Below are 15179 nucleotides of genomic sequence, written 5' to 3' on the forward strand. Positions count from 1 at the left end.
TGTTATGGAAATTGTCAACAGATTCAGATTCTCGGAAAAAAGTACCCATAGAACAGGAACCGTCAATTTCCGACTAAGGAAAATGAAAACGAAATTTGACATTTTTCGGTGATATCTCAGTTAGGGGTAACTTCGCCCTTATTTAACCTATACTGTATCTCTCACCGTTACGAAGATCCCAATGGTAGTCACGAATTTGAACCACCCTGTACGCACACGTCGAAGATATTCAGAAAGGCCTGTTATGTAACGGTGTAACGTAACGAATTGGTCACAATATGTAACATACATGTATCTATATGTTACATGAACGTAATAAGTAACACAACGGAATGTTACAACAACCCAGTTATGTATCGTATATACAAACATACATTACATTAGAGTAATATGTAATGCAACTGAAGGTGTAAGCAAATATGTAACATTACGTTGCATGGGGGTTGTATGTAACGCAACTGAAGGTTACAGTAAATATGGTACTTACATAACAAATATGTATATGTTAGTATACATGAGAGTCTTATGTAACGCAAACGAAGGCTACAGTACCTAATGTAAAAATAACTAAATGCAGCAGTGAAAAGATATATTCTTATAATAGACTGGTTCACTTTTCGAAGTTTTTCTGTCTTAGGAGCATTTCAGACAACATTTGGCCAACAAGGCTTTTTTTACTAATTGGTACCTGCTGAACACGAATATTCGATGTTGGCACCTCGAAATCTGAACCGGAAGTCCAGAATTCAAGATGGCGGCCAATTTCCGAAAATGTTTAGCTTTTCACTCATGCGACCGATTTTTTCGATCTAAAAACTAATTATAATGTTATTCCTGACGTACGTTACGATAATAATGGTTAACTATTGTTTTAACAATAATGTAATAGTTTTTTTAGCGGCAGGATGCGTAAAATTAAGAATTACGAAATTCCTAGCTCTGCTTGCCCAACGATTGTTTCTAGTAATCCTGACACGTATTAAGTATTCCCGACATGCGTTCATATTGCATAATTCTCCTTATAAAGTTTAGATAACTACAATCTTTCGAATTTTACGTTAATTTTTAAATGAAAAAAATGAAAGAGTTAAACTAAACTGCGGTGTTTCGGAAGATCCTTATTTTGCTAGGTATTAATTACCGTTACTCAGGATATATTATTATTCAAGTATGAAAGCATATAGAAAAGTGAAGACAAATTTATCTTATTTTCATGGTGTTACGTCAATCGTCTTCTTGAGAATTAGGTACCTAGTACAAATCAGTTGAGCCTTGCAACATTAACAAAGTTTTGACGAGCAGTCCTATTTACAACGACAAAGGACGATATCTAGAGCAGCCTTCGGAATTAATCTAACGTTGTGAGAATGGGAATGTAGCCATTTTCAATTCTTTCCCCAAGAAATCAAGGATAGATGTGCTAGTCTGAGCGACATTTTCAGAGTTTAAGGTCAAAGAAGTACCTCTTGAGATTTACACCTGATATGCCGTAATTAGGGAAATGGACGAAAAGCTAGAAAAGATTGGAATCCCTAGAGAATGGAGTTCAGAATTGTTAGATCTAAAGCTTCGCAGCACCTGGAACCTGGCAATACTTCAGACTTCTCCACTCTGGGAAGTCCTACTGGATTAACCCAGATGGGGCCAGGGACGTGCACATTCTTCCAAACGGACGTCTGGTAGCGACTTCTCCCTACCGAACTAAGCGGGACGCGCACCGTCGGCGGAAACTATGGTATCAGCTACCTATAAATAGAGGAAAAGACGCCACCTAAAATATGCGAGCCAGGTCGATACTCTGAACAAGTGAAGTTTCATGTACCTATAGTTATGATACCAACCTTGCATAGTTTTGCCACGAAGATTTTTGCAAAAGATATATCTTCTCGCTGAGGAGTATGGTAGCCAGCGTGAACAGTAAAGAAGAGCGCTTTTGAAACACTATCTGATTACACATCCGGGTTCGGATATATAGATAGTTGTAAATGTCTAGTGGGTTGGGTTGGTAGACCAGCCTTGCCTGAAACCCCTCCTGCTTAAAAATAAAGGTCAAAAATAAATAAATAAATAAATGCATCCAACGTGGAAATTCACAACAGCAATGACGTGACATCACTTCCTGTGATAGCGTAAAAGGACAGGATATTCGTTACTACTGCTTTTGGCCAATTCCTCTGCACATCATTATGGATAGGAACAAATACATATCTTTCTTGAATTACCGGTCAGCAACCAAACTTAGTTTGCCAGTATTTTCTCGAAGTGATGAAGAAGCAACAGAAATATATCTGTATATGTAGCGTTATCCTAGTATCCGCTTCCTTGTGAAAAGCTTCTAAGGAGGAAATCTGTGTCCTCTGACGGTTACATAAAACTTTTCTTTCATCACTGAAGCTTCCAGCAATCACCAGTACGCCGTGAAATTAGGCGGATGCGTCAATAACTCGTTCCTTTTGTTTTCCTCTAATGAATGGAAATTCTTCCATATGTGAGGTAATGGAACATCGATGATATCTATCACACGACGCACAGGAACCAAAATGCTTGCCAAAACAGAAATAATTTAATAATTACACGATGTGAACAAATTTAAACAGCAGGTAGCTACTATGAAAAAAAGGTTTCCACTTTTACGCACTTTGACTTTAGAAAAACTATGGAATCATTGTTTAAACATTTGTTCACTATTATTATCGTACCGTACCTCCGTCAGGAATAACATTATAATCCGTTTTTAGCTCGAAAAAATCGGCCGCATGAGTGAAAAGATCAACATTTTCGGAAATTGGCCGCCATCTTGAATTCTGAACTTCCTGTTCAGATTTCGAGATGCCAACATCGATATTCGTGTTCAGCAGGTCTAAATTAGTAAAAAACGCCTATTTGGCCAAATGTTGTCTGAAATGCCTAGCACCAGCCATGTCAAACATGCGGCCCGCGGGCCGCATGCGGCCCCATGCGACAATATTTGCGGCCCAATGACATTTGTATGTAAAGTCTATTAATGCGGCCCGCCATTGTTTAATTACAGTAAACTTTACACGTACAGAGGGTAAAAATAGAATTCCATAGAATTTGCTGTCGATAAATCTCGCCCGAGTTCGGCGATCCCTCACTGCGTGTGCGCGCTTTTGTACTGTTTTTTTTATTTTTTTTATTATCCCTCTCTTGTTTTGGGCCCTCAACAGGCATGCGCCCAATTACAGAGTGACCCGCATAATGCTATTTAGAGGTGCCTCTGCAGAAGGTCTTAAGATGGTCTATACTACTCCGGTATTTACCTTACGAATTAGGAAAACTGCAGGAAAACCTAATTCGGAGTAGCCGGTAAAATGCTCGGAACTGGCCTAAGGTAATTTCCATCTCCGCCACAGATGAAAAATTCACCTCAACCCAGGTTCGAACACCCGACCTTCGGATTTATAACCCAATGCTCTTACCACTGAGCCATAAGTCCATACACAGATGTACAGATTGAGTGGACTTGAGTCAGTCTGGTCTGGTCAGTCAGAGTTAAACAGTAGTGTTGCTTATTGAAATTAATATCGTCAAACTACTTTTATAATTGTTAGATAGATATTACAAATAATTTGTAAATCGAGTTGCAAATAATAATGTCTCTTTCAAAACCAAGTGGCAGTAAGAGAAAAATAACAGATGAACATCGTATCTTTCAAGAAAAATGGGAATTAGAATTTTTTTGTTGTGAAGTAAAAGAGAAAATTATTTGCTTAATTTGCAATAGTACAATTGGGGTCTCGAAGTTATATAATATTAAACGGCATTATGAGCAGCACAAAACCAAGTTTGATCAGTATGAGGGATTGCTTCGACGTGAAAAATTAAAAGAACTGAAGTCAAAATTAAAGAATCAACAATTAATGTTTACGCGCCCTATGCAAGAAAATGAATCTGCTGTTCGTGCAAGCTATGCATTGTCTGAAATGATTGCAAAACACTCAAAACCGTTTACTGAAGGTGAATTTGTCAAACAGTGTCTTGTAAAAGCTGCCGAAATTGTTAGTCCTGGAAGCGTGAAGGCATTTCAAAATATATCTTTGTCTCGGAATACTGTCGCAGAAAGAATTACTGATATAGCAGGCAATTTAAGTGATCAGATGAAAACAAAAGCAATTAGTTTTACTGCATTTTCCATTGCTTGTGATGAAAGTACTGATGTTTGTGGTGTAGCCCAATTAGCTGTTTTTCTTCGTGCTGTGGATGAGGAATTTAATATTTATGAGGAGTTACTGGAATTAGTACCATTGCACGATACAACAACCGGAGAAGACATATTCAATGCTGTTTACGAACTTTTACAAAAATATAACTTGCAGCTGTCACAACTATCTTCGGTTGCTACAGATGGGGCCCCTTCCATGACTGGAGTGAACAATGGCTTTATTAAATTATTACAAATGAAAACCAGGGAACTATGCAGGGACAAGCCAGACTTCCATCATATTCATTGTATAATACATCAAGAAGTTCTCTGTTCCAAAGTTATCAAGATGGAACGCGTTTTAAAAGCCGTTAAGAAAACTATAAATTTTATAAGATCTCGTGGTTTAAATCAGCGACAATTTACTGACTTCTTACGTGACCTGGAAAGTGAATACTGTGGACTACCTTATTATACCGAGGTGCGGTGGTTATCGTGTTCTAGTGTTCTTGATTGATTTTGGAAACTTAAAGAGGAAGTACGTCTTTTTATGGAGGTGAAGGGACAAGATGCCAGCTTATTATCGGACCAAGATTTTTTACAGGATCTTTCATTTATGGTAGATATCACAAAGCACTTGTCTGAATTGAATTTAAAATTACAAGGAGCCAATCAAATAATAACAAACATGTATGATCAAGTGAAGGCTTTCAAATGTAAACTGATGCTTTGGGAAAAACAGTTGGAAACTGACAATCTGAGTCATTTTCCGACTTGTGATGTCTTTAAGAAAAGTAGAAGCTTTCCAATTTCGTATATTAAGTATGCTGAGAAAATCCGAAGCCTTATGACTGAATTTGAACAACGATTCAAAGATTTCAAATTGCAGGAAAACAATTTTGCGTTATTTACAGGTATTTTCTCTATCGACATTGATAAAGTGCCCAGTCACTTGCAAATGGAGGTAATTGAAATTCAGTGTCAAGCCCACTTAAAACAGAAGTTTGACGATGTCGGTGCACAAGACTTCTACAAGTATTTACCTGTCCAGTACCAACACGTACGAAAATTTGCTTGTGAAATCATTTCAATGTTCGGAAGCACCTATCAGTGCGAGCAATTATTTTCCCTCATGAAAGGAAACAAATCTCCCGCAAGATCACGATTGACTAACACACATTTAAATGCAGTTTTAAAAATAATTTCCACAAATAAAGTTACCCCTGAAATTGATAATTTAGTTAAAAACAAAAGATTCCAAATTTCTGGGAAAAAGTTGTAAAATTATAGTTTTTTTGATTGAGACTAAACTAAATCTAAAATGTATTTTGTAACTCAATTTTACTTTAAATTTTTTATATTACACGAGTGCGTATCCGTATACATTCAACGAAATAAAAAATAAATTTAGTTACTGCGTTACGTTTTTGATTTCAATAAGTCTTTAGATTTCCTTTGCGGCCCACACCTTCGATGCTCTTGATGAATTTGGCACAACTCTAACTTTGAGTTTGACATGCCTGCTCTAGAACCTGCTTAAAACGCTGCTTTTTATAAAAGTGAACCAGTCTATAAAATAAAGACAAATAACAATTCATAAAAACGTAGAATATTATCACAATATAGATACATTTCAAATATTAATAAAATTATTGATTTTGGAGAGGTTTTTCTCTTGACTGTCTCAGCTTGCTTAAGCGTATCCACTCACCTACCGCCAATTCAATGGCACTTTCGCTAGTGTCAAGGAAAGTTTGCCGAACGGCATCTGGATAAAAGAAAGTTCTATAAGACAAACTGCGTTCCCACCAAAACAGTTTTCATTATGTAAAAAATAAGTGTTGCTTACTTAAAATATTATTCATCAATTCCAAATGCTTGAACGGAAAATGATTCCTTTTCCCAAGAAGGGAACAGCTAATCCCCAAACAAAAAAAAGTGAAATATAAATTTATACTTACACAAACACTGAACCAAAACAACACCGACTTTTTTCAATATAGCGTCAAAAAGAACTTTATCTTTCGTTTGAAGTTAACTGTTGAGGTTATGTGTCCCGCGGCGGTGAACCTTTACTCTTTACTAGAGGTATATGCGTACTGCTTTAAAGCGACTTTTCAGATATACTTCACCTAGCTGAAATAATATGAATGAATTGTATTTGAAAATAACGGTTTAACATCAATAAGAAACAAGTTTTTACGTCTTCCCACCAAAAAGTAAAACTGTACATAAACACCACAAAAATTCTGTTCATCAACCGCGTTCGCGTGTCACATAGGAGATAGAAATGGCGTCTCATGACAGTACGAGACTACGCAAAAGGTGGTGTACCTATCTTATGGATAAGAAAAGAAATTTTGTATTAACAACCTTATAGATGTACCTTCATATGTCATTATAGCTCATCATTAGAATGGCCACTTTGAGGCTTTGACTTCCCTAAGACCCTAACAGTGCTTCAAGCGGTTTGGGCTAATTTTTGATGACGACTCTTTCAGTTATGTAACTGATATTACGTGCTTGCTTAAACATTTCAACCACTATGTTACATATCATTTCGGTTACAATATTGTAACATAACTTTGTTAAGTTCTGGAGCCCTTTCAGTTATGTAAGTGATTATTACGTGTTTGGTATAGAACATTCCAACCTCTATGTTACATATCATTTCAGTTACACTTGTTACATATCTTTGTTACCTTTTAGAGCCCTTTCAGTTACATATCATTTCAGTTACAACTGTAACATATCAATGTTACTTAGTAGAGCTCTTTCAGTTATGTAACCGAGAGTTACGTGTTGACTGGGAGTTAGGATATCCCTTGCACTATTCCTATATTGCTATCACTTGCTTTCGGCATGAGTGCTCGGCATACGCTATCCATTAATATTATTCGATATGCATGAGTGCGGAGGGTTTATAATGGCTAGTCCCCTCCACTAAACAAGTTCAAAGTTGGAACTGGCGGTCAATGACACCACACCACACATTCCTCCTATCGGTTGTTATGACCTTTATTTGGTTTTCAATGTGGCAGGGTTGTTAACCTCTGTGAGTTTAGTTTTAAACTCACTATCGGATGACCTTGACGAAACTAGAAAATCGTCTTATGGGATTTTTCGTAAAGTTAAGCTAGGATCCTCCATATATGGCTACTCACAATCAATGAAATTAATTTTTTTAAATTTTAATTACGAAAGATATTTGATTTCTTTATTACCAGCATGCACATAAAATTCTGTACACATAAACATCCCTGGTTCGCTTATAATAAGTGTGAACTAGTAGGTATAGGAATATGCCAGGACCAATACTTTTAATAATGCAATAATACATAGTTTAAGAAAAAATTCAAAAACTTTCATCTAAATTATGTTTTATTAAAAATCAAAAACAAAGTACTTATTAAAAAAAACTCTTCAGATCCCTGCTAAAAATATATTATGGCAATTACAGATAATCGGACAAAAACACTCAAACGATTTAAAGTGAATTCCAAAGTGGTTTGATGCAGCACTCATGTAGGAATCCATCGTTTCAAGTGTGATAGGTTCATTTGTCATGATAATTACAAGTAGGTACTAGGTACTATAAATATTTCGGACAGTTTATTTTGCTTCAGAACAATTTCAACCATGTTCCGATTACTACTTCTGTTAACCGTAGTCACCTTAGCAGCGGGTAAGTTATACCATTTTGAAATGAAATTGTATGTTCGTAAATGTTTTAACATCAGGTGCAAAACTACAGCGCGCCTCACCTCCGAGACTTGATGGAAAAATCGTTGGTGGTAAACCTGTCAAGATTGAGGACTATCCATACCAAGTATCTTTGCAATATTATGGCAGTCATATTTGTGGGGGCTCCATCATTGGACCAAACAAAGTACTTACTGCGGCCCACTGCACCAGCGGGTATGAGAAAGTCTTTTAAGTTAGTACTCGAGATTAACGAATATTTTTCAGCTCATCTGCTAGCTCATTATCAATTCGTCACTCCAGCACCTACAAAGGTTCTGAAGGTGTCGTGATCAAGGTGGCCAGTATTGCACAGAACCCAGCCTACAATCCATCTACAATTAGTGATGACGTCACCGTATTAACTCTGGCTGAACCCATCAAGGATTCCGATATTGGCAAACCGATCGCAATGGTGGAAGCCAACGCAACAGAAGGCGATCGTGAAGCGGTGTGCACAGGATGGGGAAGCCTGTCATCTGGAGGATCCTCTCCTCGCCAACTACAAGCTGTGGACGTTAAAGAAGTGGACAGGAAGGAGTGCAATAGAAGTTACGGTGGTGGCATTACCGACACCATGATCTGCTTTGGCAGTCCAGGAAAAGACTCCTGCCAGGGAGATTCCGGTGGACCACTGGTAGTTGGCGACAAGCAGGTTGGAATAGTCTCATGGGGCTACGGGTGCGCTCATCCAGAATACCCCGGCGTGTACGCCCATGTTGCTCCTCTCAGAACCTTCATCGATCAAAACTTATAACCTGTACGCAACCCTTTAAATACTAATAAACGCTAAATTTTCCAATATTTTATGTATTCTGTCAAGTTACTTCACTATTTCTCACACACTGATTGATTTTCCTTGTGTTATTGAAAACCTTTCCAAAAAATTATGTATAAACACCTGTAACGTATGGTAAAATTCCTACGTTAGATGTCACCTATTCAAATCCCCGGCTAAAGTCACTAGAAAAAAGAAAGTAAGGCAATGGTGTCCGCCATTTTTGGTCAAGTGTGGCGCCAAATGTAAAATGTAGGGATAATCAGATGCAACGTAACATTCCTAATTGACTATCAACATTTTCTTCCTTTTACGAATCAGGTTGCACTCAAAAGACCAAACGCAAAATAAAATTTATAATTTATTAATATATTCTATTTAAGTTGTCTAAAATCTCTAATGCTTTGATGTGGTCCATTTAAATAAAGGATGCATACCCAGTGGAAATTCTCTTAAATGAATCTCTTTCTATACCTGCCCATTTCTTTTGCCCTTATTAAAAGAGAGCCAATAATTTATCCTACAGTAAAAACACGGGTAGTTAATTAATTCTAATTGAAGTTTGCATGTCGCAGAGAGGCATTCGCACGACTGAACAAAAACGGATAGGATGAAAACAATTGTCAATCTCACCCCTCAATCCAAATACCTCTACCCGGACGTTATTACGAGCCTTCGATGGTGCATTGGGAATATTATAATATAAATGAGACATTCTGGAATTTCAAGCGGGCGAATCCCTAACAAGAGCTATATGAGGTAGATTGTGCGGTAGAGTTTACTTTCACAAATTTGCATAAGACAATCGCGTTGTAAAACGATTCGTTAAGTATTCACAATCGATTCTGTTTCGGTGCCTTGCAAAGCAATGTTTTGAGAGCAACCAAATTCAAATTAAGATCAATATCTAATTGTTTGTTATATTTTTGATATGTCTAATCAAATAACGTACATAATACAAATATTCTTTCTATTCATTAAATTTACACAAACCACTTGACTCGAAAAGCTTTAGAAGTCCCTTTAGAATCTCGAAACCTTGCCACACAATGAGTTTCGGGGGTCTGATCTCTTTGCCTTTGCATTCGCTTTACAAAGAGAAATTGCAATAACAACGGTTTCTTAGGACGATGTTAAGTGACCTTTCTAATAAATTGAGGTTATTGACGTCAATCACGAAATTCTCGAGTATTCTCAACGATTAGAAATAATCAATTAACAAGATGAAAGGGTCCTCATTTACAAACGGTTTACAAAGAGCGCATTTCATATTACCAATCCTCATTCGGACAGAAAATTATGTTCTCCTACGAAGTTGATGGTGAAATGTTTTTGTGCGACCATTTTAGAATAATTATCGAAACCAATTAATTTACTACGAATGAACACTTTAAGGCCCGTATTCATATAACAAACGAATTTGGCCGAATTGGTTCGTCCGAATTCTCCCAAATTCGTTCGACGTTAAAAATTCTGCCCACATACCTCAAAACGATTGCTTTCTAAAGCACTCGTGTGTACGTACATAGCCGAACGAATCCATTCAGTCGAATTCGTTCGCTATATGAATTGAGGCCTTGAAGAGATAGCGTTAGGAGGCCAAAAGGGCTTTTCTGCACTCGCGGAATCTTATTTACCTTAATGGCATAATATCTCAAATTTGACCAACAATCGAACCAGAAGTGGAAAAATTTGGATTTCTTCTTCAATTTTTTTCCCAACAACCATAAGAGTTACAAAGATGGGTGGCATGTTTTTGAATAGGTTTGCGGGTATGCCCTATCCGATTTTTAAAATTCCTACCCCGAAAGGGTGCATGAAAATCACAAATCTGGAATCAGTTTTTAAAAATTCGAAAAAAAAGACTACGAAAATGGAGAGAATTCCACGAAATTTGTTGTGTACATTGTACATACTTGATGAGTTAAGGAATAAAATTGATGAACGGTTTTTTAAAATCACTTTTAAAACAAACGTTATACTCATTTGAAGATTGGGCTTTCGGGTAACAAAGTGTCCCTCGCCTACTCGAGTGATGTAATTTTGCATGTAGTTAATTGAAAATGTCGCAAATAGCAAAAAAAACATAACGATTTAAGTCGATATTACGATACTTGCAATAATGCCTATTGATTGTAATGGAACTCGACACTGAGAGAGAAATATTACATAATTACCTTAATAGAGTAATTGTTAAAAAATTCTAGATTGAAAATCCGACTTAATAAACTTTGATTAACAATAACTCTACAATTTATTACAAAATATTTTGTTAATAATAAATACCTAGCATTAGTAAGAATTCTTGCCGTATTATTAAATAATCTTAAATTATTTATAAATGTTACGTCCCTATAAATTTCCTTTTTCCGGCAAATTTGTATTTGTACCCTGACCTCACCGAGCGCGCGAACGCAAACACAAAGTTTGGGGACAACGTTACCTTGACGAAAATTGACAACGTCCTATTTGGATTGCGTCGTCGACTGGTTTTCTCTCTTCAACTGGCTCTCGCTGCATCAAGACGCCTTTTGCATTTTCTCCGCCTGGCCGGCCAGAGAAGAAAGAACTCGTCTGTTTTCAAGATTGCGAGGCTGGCAAGAATATCCCCGCAGCCCCAACTCGTCTGTCTCCAACATTGCGAGGGTGGCAAGAGTATCCCCGCATTCTTAAGGTGTCTGCGTCCGCTTCCAAAACCGCCGCTTTATCAGTTACCAGAAGATTTCCTGAAGTACATAACCGTAAGTCCTTTCAGATTCCATATGTTCTTGAATTACCGCATTTATTTTTTGTTAGTTAATGAACCGTCTGCCAACTGCACAAGTTCATTACATTGAAATTACTATTATTTATTTAGTGTGTATTGCGATAGGGAGTAGAGCTTTTACCTATATTTCTCTGCTTATTTACCCCAAAAGACCAACCCTTTGTACGCTACAATAAATATTCTGTTTTTTTTCATAATCGACGTTAATATCAATGTTTGCGACTTTATTGTTAATCAACCTCTTTTGTAATTAAGAAAATGCAGTAATCCTCAACATACTATATTATGATTTTACAATAAATAAAAATAATAGATAATCAAATTGCTTATAGATTTTTCTTGTACGTATTATTTATTAACATCAGTGGTTTATCAGGAAAATATTTTAATTTATTATTAATAAATAAAAAAATATTTATTATCAATATTTTGTTTACCATTGAATTCCGGCCAGAAGGATATTTCAGCATAAAGATACAAACAAATGTTCTTATTAAAATATTTGTTTGTCAATAGTATCAAAATATATATAAACATACATATACAATAAAGAAAAATAAATTCACACATAACAAAAAAATAAAGAAGCAGAATCCAAAGTACATTTCATTCTCTTTGAAATAGTATATATTTAAATATTTAATCTATATCATAAAAATATGGCACGTATACAAATAAAGAAAAATAAATTCACATATAACAAAAAAATAAGTTAATCCTATTAACTATTAATTAAAGATTCTTTATCACCTGCTAGTTCTTTCAATGTTGGCCAATCATCAATTCCATTTTCTTGAATAATAATGAAAATTTACTAAATCTCCCATCTGATTAGGGATAACGTAAAAAATACTCGTAAAACTAACTATAATTCTTCAAAATCTTTCTTAGAAATGTATCTATTGTAACAGTTACTTTATATTATTAATGGTTAATATGCAACATATTAGCAGTTATTCCCACACCTACTCTGGCAAACTTCACTGACTCATAAAAGATGACCGACTACTTGAGAAATGAACTGCTTAAATCATTAAAATTGTATGATACGTTTTATAGGTACCGACTTCTACCCTCGCTTCTACCCATAAACGGGCTTCTACTGCGCTACTGAATTTTAACTAATGAAAATATCTTTATTATAAATACATTTTTTCTAGTGTACTTAAAAAGCATTTTACCACCACCCGCAGCCACGGAATTTTTGGAATCGAATTTGCAAACTTGAATACCATAATCGACTTATCGAATTTTTTGCTATTTGCGACATTTTCAATTAACTACATGCGAAATTAGATGTTACTAGATATCTAGGGAATGTTGATTTTGTCATTTTGGAGGAATTGTAAATTCGCCATGTTTGGGGTATTTATGTATATACATAAGAAAAATGGAACGCGAATACCCGGTTCTTAGAGTATACCCTACCCGACTACGACTACATATGCAGAATTACGACGAATAAAATATTTTGGACTACGAGCAGTGAGTTTGTTTTATATCCTTTTTTCGATGCGAGAGGATCAGTCCGGTTCAGAAGGTCCGTGAAGTTAGCACGGTCATTAAAAGAACTAACGACGGTACCTGATGACATCATTAGTGCTAGTACTAATCGTTAGTGCTTCATAACTTGCACCAGCACGATCAACCGTTTCTGAAAAAACGACCCCCTCTTGTGCAGTGCTAACTTCCTAAACACTACTATCGACCGGAAAAGTGCCAATCGTTAGTGCATCTGAGTGGTGACAGTGCTGCACTCGTTGAAAGCACTAACTAATTTAGATGTTCCCGGTCGTTTGTGCTTTCGACGAGGGTAGGAGGTCAGCACTGCACAAGAGGGGACCAATTTCTTGAAACGGCCGGTCGTGCCGATTCAAATTATAAAGCACTAACGATGTGATTATGTAGCGTCGTTAGTGCTAGTAATGAATGACCGTGCTAACTTCACGGACCCTCTTCTGTTAAGGAATAATACATATTCTCTTACACGTTTTGATAATCAGAGTCTACTGAAAACAAATCGAGAAACCTTATGGGTTCGCATTTGTAAGTTGTATAAAAATGTGCCATGATAAATTTAATTAATTAACTATGTGCCATCGTCCTCGTTTAATTGAATTTATGTTTTCGAAATCTCTGGAGGTCCGATTAAAACGTAACAAGTTATAACTTCCAGGACACACCGACGATTGTTACGTTTACCCTCGAACTAATTAACCCTACACGTCTAATGAAGCCACGTGACTGTTCCTAACAATATGTAGGCGATTTATATGTTACTCGGCACATACAAGATAATTCTACCGTCGTCATTTGTCGTTGTAATTTAACTGTACGATTACCACAACGATTTGCCGAGAACTTTGAAGAGGATGCGTATAAGTTTATTATACCTACAAGTACCTACTTGACGCAAGTAAGTGATTGTTGCCTACGTGCCCGCGACTAAGAAATCCATCAGAATGAATCATTGATAAGTTATACAACGGCAAATTAGCAGGGAGAAAGGGAAATGGCTTCATAAATAACAAAAAATTGAGTACTTGGCGGTAACACGGAATTACGGTGTTAATAATTTAGACGGCGAAAGCTTCTCGGGAGGAACATGAGTATACTATTACCTATGCAACCTTGTACATTGATCTAGAAATGAATTTCGTCTTAACATCAGTTTTGAATTTGTCCTATCGAAATTTTATAATAAGCTTTTTGCCATCACTTTTACAATAAGGAGATATTTCATTTTTTTTTACTATTGGGGAATGTTTAGTTTTTTATACAACTTTTATTCGGGTCCGAATTTTCTAAACGGAATTTTAAACAGCCCACATTATTCATGATTGAGAAGAGTTTGTATATTTTATTTCATCCAACGTTTTACGAGCGTGCATATCAAAGAGAAATGGTGCCGTCCTTTTTACGGTTCGAAAATATATACATACTACTTCAGAGCTGTAAGTGCCTACAAAGCTATGAAACACTTCGTAAAGTGTGGAAATTGTAGGTTAGTTTCCAAATTGAAACAGCTGGAAAGTGGAAATCAGACCCGACTTTAGCCTACGATTAGTTTTGATTAGGGTTTGATCATTCAGAGGTCGATTGTACCGTTAGGCTACTTCGTTTAGTTTGTGAACTCGGCGTAAGTGTAGAAATAGAAACTGTATTACTTCGTAACTAATACGAGCATTGAAGATCCATCCGTATGTAGTTGTAGGTCACTATTAACATAACTAAACAGAAGTACCATTACTCTCAAATCCTCTCAAACAATTGATATAGTCGTGTGATGCAATTTTGTCGAATTTTATAGACGTAGGTAAAGTTAAGAGTTTAAGTGTTACATCATTTTGGGAACTACATACCATTTAATGTTTACGGGGTGTCAAAATTTAGAGGGTCGAATTTTCCAATAAATTGTACGATTGGTGGAATTGTAAAAATACGAAAGTAGTGGAATTAACAATCGTCTTTGATTTCTATAGCGCATTGTGCTCTTACCGACTGTCGGAAGTCCTAGGCTCCGATAATTCGGAGATAACGGAGTAAATATTATCTTAACTGGGAATACTGTAATAGTACGATACAGAAAATTTTCAGTACATGGATTTCTTAAGGACAGCCTCTGCCTCTGGAATGTAACTCTTGGTGAATTTTTTTACCGCATTAGATGTACCCGCGTCCCTTACGAAACCCATATTGCCTAGTAAAAGTAAACAAGTAAAAAAACGGAT

The 15179-nt window shown here is 36.3% G+C and overlaps 1 protein-coding gene across 1 annotated transcript; it reads left to right on the top strand.

Moving 5' to 3' along the window:
* Nucleotides 1-7777: 7777 nt before the first annotated feature.
* On the top strand, nucleotides 7778-8660 carry LOC116158942 (trypsin beta-like). The gene is made up of 3 exons (XM_031471818.1): nucleotides 7778-7847; nucleotides 7903-8080; nucleotides 8132-8660. Exons 1-3 carry the CDS (start codon nucleotides 7802-7804, stop codon nucleotides 8658-8660), a joined length of 753 nt encoding a protein of 250 aa, XP_031327678.1. The 5' UTR covers nucleotides 7778-7801.
* Nucleotides 8661-15179: the final 6519 nt, after the last annotated feature.

This window comes from Photinus pyralis, unplaced genomic scaffold (assembly GCF_008802855.1).
Source record: "Photinus pyralis isolate 1611_PpyrPB1 unplaced genomic scaffold, Ppyr1.3 Ppyr1.4_LG1, whole genome shotgun sequence".
Taxonomy (NCBI): Eukaryota; Metazoa; Arthropoda; class Insecta; order Coleoptera; family Lampyridae; genus Photinus; species Photinus pyralis.

What these genes read in the sequence shown, in the direction of transcription:
- LOC116158942 (XM_031471818.1), top strand. Translation starts at nt 7,802, where the DNA reads ATGTTCCGATTACTACTTCTGTTAACCGTAGTCACCTTAGCAGCGG. An exon ending in CGTAGTCACCTTAGCAGCGG is followed by an intron (nt 7,848 to 7,902) that starts GTAAGTTATACC and finishes TTTTAACATCAG; the next exon opens with GTGCAAAACTACAGCGCGCC. An exon ending in GCGGCCCACTGCACCAGCGG is followed by an intron (nt 8,081 to 8,131) that starts GTATGAGAAAGT and finishes AATATTTTTCAG; the next exon opens with CTCATCTGCTAGCTCATTAT.